We start from the raw sequence: 13,207 nt of genomic DNA on the forward strand, positions 1-13,207 counted from the left end.
TGTTTTGCTTACCATCCTTAATTTATTCCCTCACTCTCTTCTTTCTTGTGCTCTTCCACCACGGGTTGGTCATTTAGTGGGTCAACCTAACCCGGTTCACTTATAAGGGAGCCAAAAAACTTCAAACCCAACCCGGTCCATCACGGATTGATAGGTTAAACAGGTTGGTTCATTAGCCCACTTAAGTAAAATAAAATATAATTTTTTTCTTAAGTCATAAATTATAATTCGAATTAAAATTTAAATAAACTTTAATACAATCTAAGTACAATCCAAAATGATATTAAACTCCAATACAAACCAAAATTAAAAAAAAATTATTATTATCTAAGATCAAAGCATTCTTGTCACTTATCCAACTATAATATTAGAGTTTTTAATGGATAAATTCACAACATTTTCATTTCTTGAAGCATCTTCTTTATCCCCATCTATTTGGAGTTGAAGCTAGGTTTCCATTTGTCAACCCATTAATGTGTTTGGTTAAAAAAAACAGCCCAACATTGCAAGGTCCAACATAATGTGTGTGACCATACGGGTTGGTGGGCCAACCTGACTCAGCACGGGTTCAACTTGGGTGAACTGGATTCTTGGTGGACTGGGTCAAAAATTAACTCGCATTTATATTTGTAAAAAAAATTCAACCCAACCGAATCCAAACCCATGGTGGATCGAATTGGCTTACGAATTTTGACCCACTTTTGACGGCTCTAGTCACAAATATCCAATCACATGGAATATATATTTTCATAATGAATGTTGTGTTGAAGATTCAACTAACAAAATTACCATCTATAATAATATATAATAAGGGAAAAGATACATCTTTATGATTTGTGATCGAATTTAATGTTGTACAACAAAAGAAAAAATACACTTTTATGTTTTCTTATTTTTTGTTTTAGCATGACAAATAAATATAGCTAAGGTACTATTTTATTTTGTGGATGGAAAGACGCAAGTTTACTGTGTATAAAAAAGTGCGGAAATCGATGAGAATTTTCGTAGAAATTTAGATAAAATTTGGATGTGAAATTTTCGTTACATTGAGAAAAATTTGCAGAAAAATTTGCAGGAAAATGAATGCTAATCAAATAAAATAATTATTATCATAATAAAAATAATTTTTTATGCATAACAAATTTATAATAATTTTTAATCTATCAAATACATCACTGACTAACTTTCATAAACTTTTATCTCAATCTTATTCTTTTTATATAGCGAAGTGTGGTTTATTTTGTATATTATTGTGTGATTGGTTGAGTGCGAGAGTCAACAAATTATTTGAAATTAATAATATAATAATTTTTGTTTAATATTTCTGATTGAGTGAAAATTTTAGACATGTTAAATTCAAATTTGTTAGGTTGTCTATCTGATATGAAGTTTGTTATTTTTTCTCGAACAATTCGTCTAATGGATAACAATTTGCTCAAGTAATCTTAAACCGAGAACAATGAGCTCATTTATTATTTAAAATTTGTTGAGCAAATTATATTTCATCCAACAAACTTACTTTATTTTAAAATTATGAGATATATGATTTGTATAGAAATAAGATTCGATAAATCAATTGAAATTGAAACTAACGCGTTATGTGTATAATTATTTAATGATGTAATATTTGAAAATTTTGAATTTACATTAATTTAATTGGACACGTTATACTAGATTAAATATTTTAGATAGTATGATGGATTATTTATATAGCTTATATAAGACTAATACAAAAATTCATTACTGCGAAAATAGACTCTTACCTGCTTCATTGATAATCTAAGGTGGAGAAAAGCAAAAAATAAGTTAGGCAATTGCTTTCTGCACCCATGAAAAGATAAATTGATATATATTTAAATTCTTGATAGTTTACTATTTATTTTGTAAGTAGCTTTTCATATGACTTGTCCTCAACATACATCAAAAGGAAAATCCAAGAGGAGCATGGAAAAGTTCTATTGTGAGAATACTTTTAAAAAGAATTTGTTGGTTGTTATTGGCATGTGATAAGTTAATGTTTGTATGTGTATAGTTATTTCGGGGTTATAACAAAATTTGCAAGGTACTAATAATTATGAATGAGCTTCCGAGGCGATCACTAGCAGTCATCATCATTGTATATTACACGAGGAATAAAAAAAAATGGAGCTAAATGAAGATTGAGTTTTGATGATTGTCACTCGACAATTGCATTTACAGTCACACGTAACTGTACATATTGATGAGCAAGATCTTAACATAAGATGCAGACACACCAAAACAGATGGATACAAACATAATTGCAAAACTTGTGTGAATAAAATCACTCTACCATTTTGATCTTCTCAAGAATGAGTTTCCGTGAAAGCTTAAGTTTGCACAAGCTTAGGAATGGTTTAGTATCTGTAACGGATCTGAACGGACTGTGAGCCTGTACGTTAGAGCACAAACATGAAAGGGTGCATAGAAAGAGGCTCCTGCCAGACTAAGTGATAGTAATATATATCTACACAAGGATGCATTTTTCCAGAAAAGAATGTGCCTCCACAACTATTGTCATTGAATTGCAACTAAGATCTTCAGGCAGCTTTTTCTACTTTCGTAATAGCCTCTGACAAACAAAAAAGAAGCTTTTACTTTTGCAAACAACCCAAGTGATATATGATATAACTGAGGAAAGCCGAGTGAAGATATGACACGGTGTAACTCCAAATAATTTGTATGCCAAGAGATTAGCTCTCTACGTTTATCTTCAGCTGCTGGCTTAATCAGTAGTGATCTCAATTCCACTTTGGAAGCTTTATACAATACAAGCCATACACAGTTGATCACATTGTCCTCAGAAATCCACGAACTTCAACTAGGAAACTAGTAAGATTTTTTCTAAACCTCTGGTAATTTATTCGATCCAGGGAGGAAGAAAGCTGATTTGCACTTGTTAGTGTGTGAAAAGCATTTGCCAGCCTAGTTTTGAGTGTTGGATTTGGTTGTCTCTCTATCAATTCATTCCCCAATCTCTGTAAGGAAATTTACCCAAATCTTCTCAGGATCCATTCATAAAATCAAAGGGGGAAATCATATAGGGATACAAGAATGTTGTATAGTAACTGATTATGTAAAATTTTCTTAAAAACTGAAGTTTGAATACCCTAAACCCCAAAAACATAATATGTAAGCTGGTTCACAATTGAAGTTTCTTTTCGGAAAGGAAGTCGCCAATAGCAACAACAGACAAGCTAAGCTTTTCACTGAACAGATCGTGAACCAATGTATGCTGATTTGAAATGGATTTATATGAACACTGAACAAAAATAAAAAACATATTCCTGACATGAAAAGTAACGTAGCTTGCATATTCACTATTGAAGAGAATAAGCAACACTATGTTCATTTATACATCAATTTTATAATACTAGTTCAAACATGTTAGCTATGAAAATTTAATAAAGAATGTTTGTAACCTAGAACTAGTTGCATTGAATATTTTTTACCAAATGCAATTTAGAGACTCATACCTGATACAGGCCTTGCTCACACAGGATTAATGGAAGGAGAGCATCTGCTGCAACACTGATCAGATCCGAACTGAAATAACAAGGGTAATACTGTTAGCCAATTGCAATGTGATTTTGCAACAGTATTAACTAAAGATGTGAAGTGGCCGTTTACTAACAATATACAAGGAACTAGGAAACAGATGTATTTGTGTGGAAATGTCTTTGCCAATTTAAGATAAATCATCCGACAACTTTTATTAAATCCACACCGCACTTGAAAATAAAGTATGTGGGTGTGCTCTAAAAGATGGCACATTTATTTGACATGCACATTCATTTGACACCCCCACAATAGATAACTATATGTTCTCATTTATAAGCAAAATAGAAAACTTCACACATACCAAGGAAAACAGCTAAGTATATTAAATTTTAACAATATTACAATATTCTTCCTAGCCCTTCTCGTAAAACAAAATGTATATAAAATTATGGGTGTAACCAAAGGTCACTAATAAATTGTGGTTTTTTCGCTCACATATGAGAAGCGAGATGGTACTATAAGTAATGAACGTTAGATTTCAAAGGGACATGAGAATCATAAATATTGGCAGTGCACTATTTATTACTGACTGAAATTTATTGAAAGCCACATTTTGATGGATTCCACTTCAGTTTTAACGATTATCTCTCCTGATTCTATTAAATTTTCAATATAGTTCAACCTGTAAGTGAGTTGGAAAAAGTGTTACTATCATTCGCAGATGAGAAAAAGGTACGAGTAGTACAGCGATCAAGTTCTACGTTCTGATGGATGTATGACCACACAAGAAAGTAAGAGATATAGAGTGATTATATACGAGTAATCCTTAAGGTAGGACAAAGTTAGGAAAATATGACCAAAAATTAGTTAAGATATAAATTGTATGGTTTGTAATCCTATGAAAAGGAGGAGCGAGACTAAGAAGACCTTTAGAGTAAGTTGTCAAAGAAAAACTCACAGCATACTGAAACAATTAACTATGTTGAATGGCATTACGCAATCCATGCAGTCAACCTCACCTAATGGAACAAAACTTTGTTGTATTTATTTGAAGGATTAAATATGTTTTTGGTTTCTTAATTTTTGTGAAAATTGAAAATAGTCTCTTTTTGAAACTTTGATTCGATATAATCTCTCAACTTTATAAATGCGTGAATTTAATCCTTTTAACCAAATTTTATTAACTCTATTTTACATTTTAAATGCGTTTCATGATAGTTTCTTAGCTAACATTGAAGCAAAAATGGATCAAACGGTAACAACTCAAATGTTATCATGAAACGCGTTTGAAATGTCAAACAAACTTAACAACATTTGGTTAAATGGACTAAATTCACGCATTTCTAAAGTTGAGGGACTAAATTCACGTATTTCTAAAATTGAGGAACTAATTCCAATTTTCACTAAAAGTTAAGAACCAAAAACATATTTAACCTTTTATTTGAAAATCAAACTCCAAGAATTTGATTAACTCCCGGTCTAAAAGAGACATTTTATTAAGATAACTAGATATTGATCTCCTTAACAGATTCCCCATTCCTTCAAAATATTTTCTGCAACAACTTATTAGGATAACAGAATAAAAAACTTCTTAGATATACAAACTAGACTCTCCAAACCTTCACCCTACCATGGTTTTACAAGTTGGGTAATCTATGACCAAAAGAGAAGGGGAGGGAAGGAGATAATAAATTATCTGCTGAGTGACAAATGCAGTACATATATTTAAGTAAAGGTGCTAAATTATCCATATTGATCCTTGTATGCTAGTTTAGATAACCAGTCCCACTCTCAAGGTCCAAAACATAGTCAGGCTTGTAAAACAGAAAAGAAAAGGGGAAAAAAGAATTTTCTGTGCATTCTCACCTATAATCCTCAAACAGGAGAAGCTGCAGCAACGAACGAAGAAAACGGCTCAAAAGACCTTCTTGAACATTCCCACTTGAATCCTTAAGACCCGTGGTGTGGGCACCCAAGCCTATATTACCATTACCAGTCTCTTTGTAGTGGTAAGAAGCAAGAGCTTGCAGAGCTCTCAGACTCTTACTAACCACATCTGCGTCCTACAAAATCCAAAATGATATAGCTCTTAGCCACAAATTCTAAGCACAATATAAGTTACCAATTAGAAAATAAATTCATCTCTGAACTGTAATAAACAGTGGAGCATATTTTCAAAAAAGTTTCTTTAGGACATTGGAAAAGAATGCTAAACTGTTGCAAAACTGCTTAAGCTTATTGTAGCTTAATTAGTTTAGTTTCAAACTGCTTTATTCTATAATATTGATTATTAAAGAAATAGCACATTACCAATATTACCTGATGGTGAAGACCAAAATCAAGGGTTCCAAGTACATGAGCAAAGGCTTCACTATTTAGTAGCGCAAATGTTTCAGGATAAACCTCCAACATATGTGAAAGGAGAGAAAAATACTGCAAATGAGTTATACAGTAACTATCAGCTTTGGATAACACTTAATCCCGTATTATTCCAGAGCACAGGAATATCTTACATCATGACAAAGTTTGGGATATTTTAAGAGTTCCATAGAAATCAATGGTGCGACCATGTGAAGTCCATAGTAAACCACCTGCAAGACACATGCATTAAGAAATTGACTATCTAACTTTACATGAAACTGATTAATCTTGATATTACCTGAGATATGTTAGTGCCTTGGGCCTCAATCGAATCTGACGAGAAATCAATCTGCCACAATAAGATTTTTTTAGTTAAGTTGCAACTTAGTTAAGTATGAGTATTGGAGGCAGGTAATCTCTTTCCAACTGCTAGTCAAATAAATTACGCAAAGAAAATCTTTACCATGTCTTTAGAGCAAAGACTTGAGAGAAGTTGAAGAAGCGCACGCAAATCTCTATACTTGTCTGTATTAGCCTCACTAATTAAGCTGATTGACAGACTAAGTGATATCTGAAAAAGGAGCGAATAACTTGAGAGAGAATGTTTTTAAAATAACAAAAAAGAAAAATTGAATCAGCAACAATATATTAATTTCATAGAGGGCCAGTTTGTTTAAACTTAAAAATAAGTGGTTTTGAACAAACATAACTGTTAAAAACCTATTCATAAGGTAAATTTTATTTAATTCAACTTTATCATAACCGAATGCATCCAAACAAATTAGAAAATGGAAGCCACACGGGAGCCTCAACAATCTGAGGTACCAAAAGGAAAGTTTAATATTATGATTGAGGAACAATCAATAGCAAATGAGGTGGCAGCCATTAGCAAGGTGCAGGAGAATTTTGTTACAGGGTTAGGACACGTAGTTAAGAATGATAAAATCAAGGTGATCAAAAAAGGTGAGAGAAATTGAGTAACAAACTCTGTCGTGAAGGACTATGTTTGATCTCCAACAGACTATGTTTGGTAAAAGAAATGAGGTAAAATAAGGAAAAATAGAAGAGAAGAGGGAGGAATTGGATCAGTCACTTGGCCTTCTTTCCTTGATCCCCTGGAATTCTCCGTTCATTTAGTTTTCCTTATCTCCATTTAGCTTTTGTATTACTGTATCACCCCCACAGTTTCAGTGTTAGTTCTTCCTCTAGTAAGATACCCATACATGAGTAGCATAAATACAATACGGTAATTTTTCTCTTTTTTCATCCCTGTTAGCTGTTATATTCGCTTACATTTAACTAGCTAAGGTGTTCATCCTGATCCAAAGTATTTGCCGTACGAAAAATAAAATATTAGTGATAACAGAAAATTACCTTGCCAATATTGTGAGATGAATATAGCTGAAGCAAACGCATGCAGAAATCAACAACAGCAGCGGTTTCTTGGGCCTCCAAGTATGTAATTTGTCCATCAACCCAGTCAACTACAAATTTAAGTAGCAGGTAGACAACTGCAGACTAAACAATAAATACATATAAGTACAGAGCAACAAGATGTCAGAAACTTAGAAATTACACACATTTGTTAACAATATAATGAAATCATTATAAGGAATAAAATTAACTTGATAAAATGAATAATTTAGATAACATAAGATGTTCAAAAAAGAATATAAGATAGTCATATAAATAAAACTTCTGAGTTTGTCAAGAGCAATGATGATATTATATTGAAGTACCGATATATGGGACTGCTACCTCATGTTTATAAACTTCAAGAAGAACTAGAATGGGATTCATTACAGAGAAGCCCAGTTCATAGATAGGCTTCTGTGTCCGAGGTTCAGATGCACTTGCAGCTCCACGTAGCCGTTCCAACATGCAGCTGACCTACAGTACATCGATGATATAGGGGAAAGATTTTCATACAAACATTGGAATGGAACAAATGTTCAAGCCCTCACCGAAAGGATAATATCTGGTTGTTGGGCAATGCTTCTAAAATTATGCTTCCTGGATATCTCCACTATGTATGTTGCAATAGGACCCATGAGATTTCTTACATACCTATAAATAAAAATAAACCAAAAGGTTTATAGCATCAAATTTTGAAAATATAGCAAAAGAAAGTTTAAGTAAATACTTACTGACTAGATGCCTCTGAATTTCTTATGCCTGAAGCTGAACGAACTAGTGTTTGTGCTAGAGATCGCTGGAGCAATAACCTGATGGCCTTAGAAAACAACTCATAACAACATAGTAGATGGTGGGTGATAAAGATCTTACCTGATGAGCAGTGTCCAACAACATCAAAGTTTTTTCGGTGGAAAATGAGGTTGCTAGTTCATGCCATGAATTCTGCACATAATATCAAAAGAACATGCAAATCAAACTGTGATAGTAACACTGGTGGTAAAGTAACAACGAGAATAACAGATGAGAGCTTACTGTATGAAGGTCTTTTTGGGTCTCGAGTGTATTAGAAATAACCATCATTTTTATGATAAATGGGAATTTGATCTCTTCTAGTATGTACAACACTTGTAATATTGTTTAAACCAAATTAAAAACATTAATGTATCATTAAGAAAGCATCTAAAGTGACGAACATGTAAAAAACTACAGAAATTATCTTTTAGAATTACACCATCACCAAAAATCGTTTCAGAATACTTCCCCCAGTTTAAGGGAGTATAAACAATGAGAAAAACTTCTGTGCTGGATTGACCATTAAGTTGACATGATTACTGAAGATCATATTAAAATGGTAATGCATTATCCGATCTATGTACTAAAACACCTTACAACTATCAAGGACATTGACATACACATTGTGGTGACATAGACCTTCTGTTTGGAAGTATATCACCCAAGGAAGAATCCATGCTGTGAAGCATTGTAACCCCCCTACCCCTCCAATGACCGATTTGCAGCTAAAGTAACCAATTATAAGGCTAGTTGGGTTAGTCATTTTTGGAGCATGACAAGCAACCTACTTGAGCTACCTCAGTAATTAAAATTGTATCTGCTAAAAATTTAAGATACACTCCAATGTTCTAAGATAATATGTGAAAATTGGAATGGAAGATACTGATAGTAAACACAAGGAAAGGATGGATATGATGCGTTTTACAGTTTGATTGATCATTTTGCCATCATTATACTGTTACGAGCATTCTATTATTATAACTTATAAAAACAACTACTTACCAAATTTGAACCCCCCATTAATGAAAAAATACATTTTAAAATATGCAGACTCTAAGTTTGCATCAATACAACACTTGATGTGCTTTATCAATGTAAAGGTACATAAATAAGTATTGACTCACCAGAGTAACAAGGTGGATGCATATATGCTTTTGCTGAACCAGAGAATGAAGTAACTGGTAACAAGTGAGTCCCTAAGGAAAAATACATTGCATTAGGAACAAGGTCATTTGACATTTATTCCAGTATCTTTTACAGATGAATTGCACTTTGGGATAAAAATTGAATATTAAATTTTAGAAGGAAAAAATGGTAAAGAAAACATGCATATCAAATCAATCAAACACAATTGTCTAGGGTGCCAATCAACACGTTCTCTTAACGGATCTAAGAAGATGAATCCATCTACCCAAGTATTAGATGTTACAATTTGTGCTCTTTTTGGATAATAATTTTGATATACAATTACATATTCAATTCTATTTTTTTCTTTAAAATATCAGAAATCTAATTCATTCATAATATCTTAATTTTTGGCCGAAGACTTAGAATACAAGGATCGGTTATATTTGCACCAAGTTGGGTTCATACAACTTATATGCTTCAACTTGAGGGGGAGTGTTACAATTATATAAATAAGGAATTGATCTTATATAATCAAAAAAATTTCAATTATATATGTATTATTAGAAACGTTTTAATTTATTCTCGTATTATATTTTTATTATTAGAGGATATCATATCTCCCTTATTATATTTCTTCCCTATTTCTTAAAATGAAGTACTCAAGTTGTCTCAAAAACACTGTTCCAACTCAATGTTCCTCTCTTTCCTAGACTTTAACAAGCGCTACATGAATAGTCCTCTGAAGTAGAGCTTACGGAAATTATACATATTCAGATTACTATTCAAAAAGGATGAAGAGCTCTTTGGATTGAGACCAATTCTTTCCTTACTGTAAAATCCTTTATGATAGCTCATTGGTTCCTTGGAAGTTAAGCAAGCGATGGCTTAATGTTTTAGAGTCCATTAGGAGAACAAATTTCAAATTTTCTCATATTAAAGGGAGGGAAATAGGAGTTGAAGGTTTAGCGACTTATTATTTGACAACTTCGGTTTTTTCAATGGATAGTTAGTTACCTCCTTGTATTGTTTCTGACTTCTTTGGGAGAGGTGTGGTCTGCTGCTCTTAAATAATATTTTTAAGAATACTGCATATGATTGATACAAGTTGTAGAGTAACTTAATTAGGCTTGCAACTTCTATAGTGATGCTATAACATTCTTTTCTTTGATTAAAATAAAATCTACCACCAATAATACATTTACATAATACGATAAAACATACTGCATACTGACAATTATGATAAATATGCATATAAAAATTGTAGTTTGTGAACGTCTGAATTTTGATATATACATCACATTAGTTACAGAAATTCAAACTAGGCAAACAACCATGTTCAAAACAGAATGTCCAAAATTGTTAAAATATTAAACTCAAACCTGCAAATCCTTCTCTCCTGGATATGATGTAAGTGTGATGAAAGCTATACGAACAATAATATCAAGAACAAGTTTCCCTTGGTTATGTTCTCCAAAGAAGCAAAGCAAAGTCTTTTTTGAACTATGCTCGTGATGATGACCTGAATCTAATATTTTCTCCGCAATCCCATCAGAAGACATCAAATACGTACGAGACCACCTTGCAAGGAACCATATAATTGACTGCATAGAGCATAAATTTAAAAGGGATTGGGAAATAATAAAGTACCTCACCAGAAAGAATCACAGAAAATTGAACTCAACATACTTAATCTCCAAATAAGACCACAATTTAAAACCAATAAAATTGGCTTCTATTGGCGTACACAGCCAAATGTTATCAATGGTAATGCCATTCTTTATTATTTTTTAAATGACTTGCTAAACTAAGAATTCTGAAAAAAAAAAAATAGTCCAGTTAATCATTAGTATAGTAATGAACTGTACATACAGAAATTTTTTGAATCATGAATCATTTATTTGTATCATATGATAAGATTCACAAACAAGGAAAAACTATTTCACATATATCATATATTATGTTCTGTATCAAAAATTTAAATCTGAAAAAACTAAAACAACTTAAAAGTCTTATACAACAAAATCATTCATTATATTTGGAAGAATGGAAATAAAGCAAAAAGTAACAAAAGAACATATTATTTCGGGGTTTGAATTGTTAGATTCAAATCATGAATAAGATTTTGGTAATTATTTCTACCACTGAAATAAAGTAAGAAAATGACAAAAGCAACATATTCAGATTGGATGTCTAACAGAACTTTATGAATATAGGAGGTAGAAGAGCCAATTAACATTACAAAAAGATTAACATAATATAAGGTGGATTGACATACCTCCACAAGTCGCGGACTAAAAACCGATGCCCTCATTTCCGGACTGAGGCACTGCTCAGCAAATTTTATGATTGAGCTGCATTCATGCATAAGGAAAAGGGTCTTATGGATGCATAATTGGATCAGACATTATGCCTAATGCAAACTTCGACATAAGGTATTGTATTCAAGTGTTAACTTCGTGTCATCAAAATTTCAAGAATCAACTCTTCACTATTATCCTAGGAAGAACCATACTAAACAAAGCTCTTTAATTCAGACAAAGTTATCAGGCTAAGAGAATAACAGTCACTTATGTCGGTAAAATCAATGTCAATACTTTGCTTTTAGCACAAAAGGGTGGCAATTAGGACCTGATCCGTCGGGCCGGTCCGCGAAAAAAATGTGAGGCGGGCTAGGGTAGTGAGCCCGTAGTGGCCCGGCATGCATAAGCCCGTAGCCCGCGCGGGCCGGCCCGCAAGCCCGCATAAAATTAAAAAAGAAAAAAAAAACTTGCACTTATGTATATTAATTACTTTTTTTATGGACTCTTGCATTAACGTTTCAAATTCTTGTATAACTGGAAAAGACAAGTATTATGTATTTTTTAATGTGCTAAAATTTAAAAAATACATTGTGTATGTCATAGTATGAATATGATGAAAATGTTGAATTATCAATTTATCATCCAATTCCCCAAAGTCTTTACTTAATTTTGTGAACTTCTTAAAGTTTTCCAATTTTTAAACATTGAAAGTTTTATCATAAAAATATAAAAAAAAAGCGGGCCAACCGCAGGCCCATGGGCCAAGGAATATGTTGGGGGGGGGGGGGGTGCAAGTGTTTGCAGTCCGCATAAAGTGTGCGGGGTACGGCGGGCCTTTTGCGGGCCGAGCTGGCCCGCATTGCCACCTGCATACTTTTCAGTATTCAAGAAGCACTACCAAATTTCCTCAAATTCAGTATTCAATAAGCAAGATAATTAAACTTCAACATGTGAATTTATGAATTTTCTATAAATTTATACAAAAGAACTAATACATTAGCACTACCAATTTATTAAAAAAAATCAAGAATTTTAACATAGCCTAGGAAAAACCAAGTTCCAATATCTGAACGAAGTTCACTAAACATAATTTGCTAAGATTCCTTTCAAAGAACTCAAACATCAAAATTCCAAGTAAGAAAAGCAGAAGAAAATAATATACCTGGAAAGTAAAATAACAGGATGACTATCTGCTTCAACGACATCAACAACAAACTGGGTTTGTATCGTATTAGGAACCTAAATATCACAAATGACATAACCTTAAATCAACATTGCACATTATAGTCAACATTAGGGGTGTTCATGGATCGGGTTGGGTAGGATTTGACCAAACCATTACCCAACACCAAAATAGTATCGGGTTGGATTGGGTTTCTGCATTTTTATGTTAAACCCAATTTAACCCAACTCAATCTTGAGTGAGTTGGATTGGATTGAATCAATCGTATCAAAATTTAGAAAAACTTTATATTTTTTGTTTAAAGTGGTAGTTTTCAAGCATCAACCTAATTAAAAATAATACAATCTTTACAAAATCTAACCCTAGACTTCAAGTAAAGCAATAAGTCAAGTCACAACAAACTTGTCCAAACTAATTTAAAACATAAAAAAAAAAAACATAACACAATTTGTTCATACCACAAGAATAAGAGTGAGTATCAGGTTGAGTTTTGCATTGCCCATACAAA

The 13,207-nt window shown here is 32.6% G+C and overlaps 1 protein-coding gene across 3 annotated transcripts in view; it reads right to left on the reverse strand.

Annotated features, from left to right (window-relative positions):
* Window positions 1–2,072: 2,072 nt before the first annotated feature.
* Window positions 2,073–13,207, reverse strand: part of LOC114187484 (exportin-4) — a 28,994-nt gene continuing 17,859 nt past the window's right edge. The window contains exons 18-33 of one of the 3 annotated variants that reach the window (XM_028075746.1): window positions 12,679–12,755; window positions 11,492–11,567; window positions 10,596–10,817; window positions 9,213–9,284; window positions 8,167–8,238; window positions 8,028–8,092; window positions 7,845–7,947; window positions 7,639–7,770; window positions 7,255–7,398; window positions 6,344–6,451; window positions 6,179–6,229; window positions 6,033–6,110; window positions 5,839–5,952; window positions 5,386–5,582; window positions 3,495–3,564; window positions 2,073–2,996 (exon numbers count right to left, since the gene is read on the reverse strand). In XM_028075746.1, coding sequence (XP_027931547.1) covers window positions 2,808–2,996; window positions 3,495–3,564; window positions 5,386–5,582; window positions 5,839–5,952; window positions 6,033–6,110; window positions 6,179–6,229; window positions 6,344–6,451; window positions 7,255–7,398; window positions 7,639–7,770; window positions 7,845–7,947; window positions 8,028–8,092; window positions 8,167–8,238; window positions 9,213–9,284; window positions 10,596–10,817; window positions 11,492–11,567; window positions 12,679–12,755 — 1,770 coding nt within the window. In that variant the 3' untranslated portion in view covers window positions 2,073–2,807. Of the gene's footprint in view, window positions 2,997–3,494; window positions 3,565–5,385; window positions 5,583–5,838; window positions 5,953–6,032; window positions 6,111–6,178; window positions 6,230–6,343; window positions 6,452–7,254; window positions 7,399–7,638; window positions 7,771–7,844; window positions 7,948–8,027; window positions 8,093–8,166; window positions 8,239–9,212; window positions 9,285–10,595; window positions 10,818–11,491; window positions 11,568–12,678; window positions 12,756–13,207 lie in introns of those variants that run through there. The other 2 variants (XR_003605263.1, XR_003605264.1) reach the window with 2 other exon arrangements.

Source organism: Vigna unguiculata, chromosome 6, assembly GCF_004118075.2.
Source record: "Vigna unguiculata cultivar IT97K-499-35 chromosome 6, ASM411807v1, whole genome shotgun sequence".
Lineage (NCBI taxonomy): Eukaryota > Viridiplantae > Streptophyta > Magnoliopsida > Fabales > Fabaceae > Vigna > Vigna unguiculata.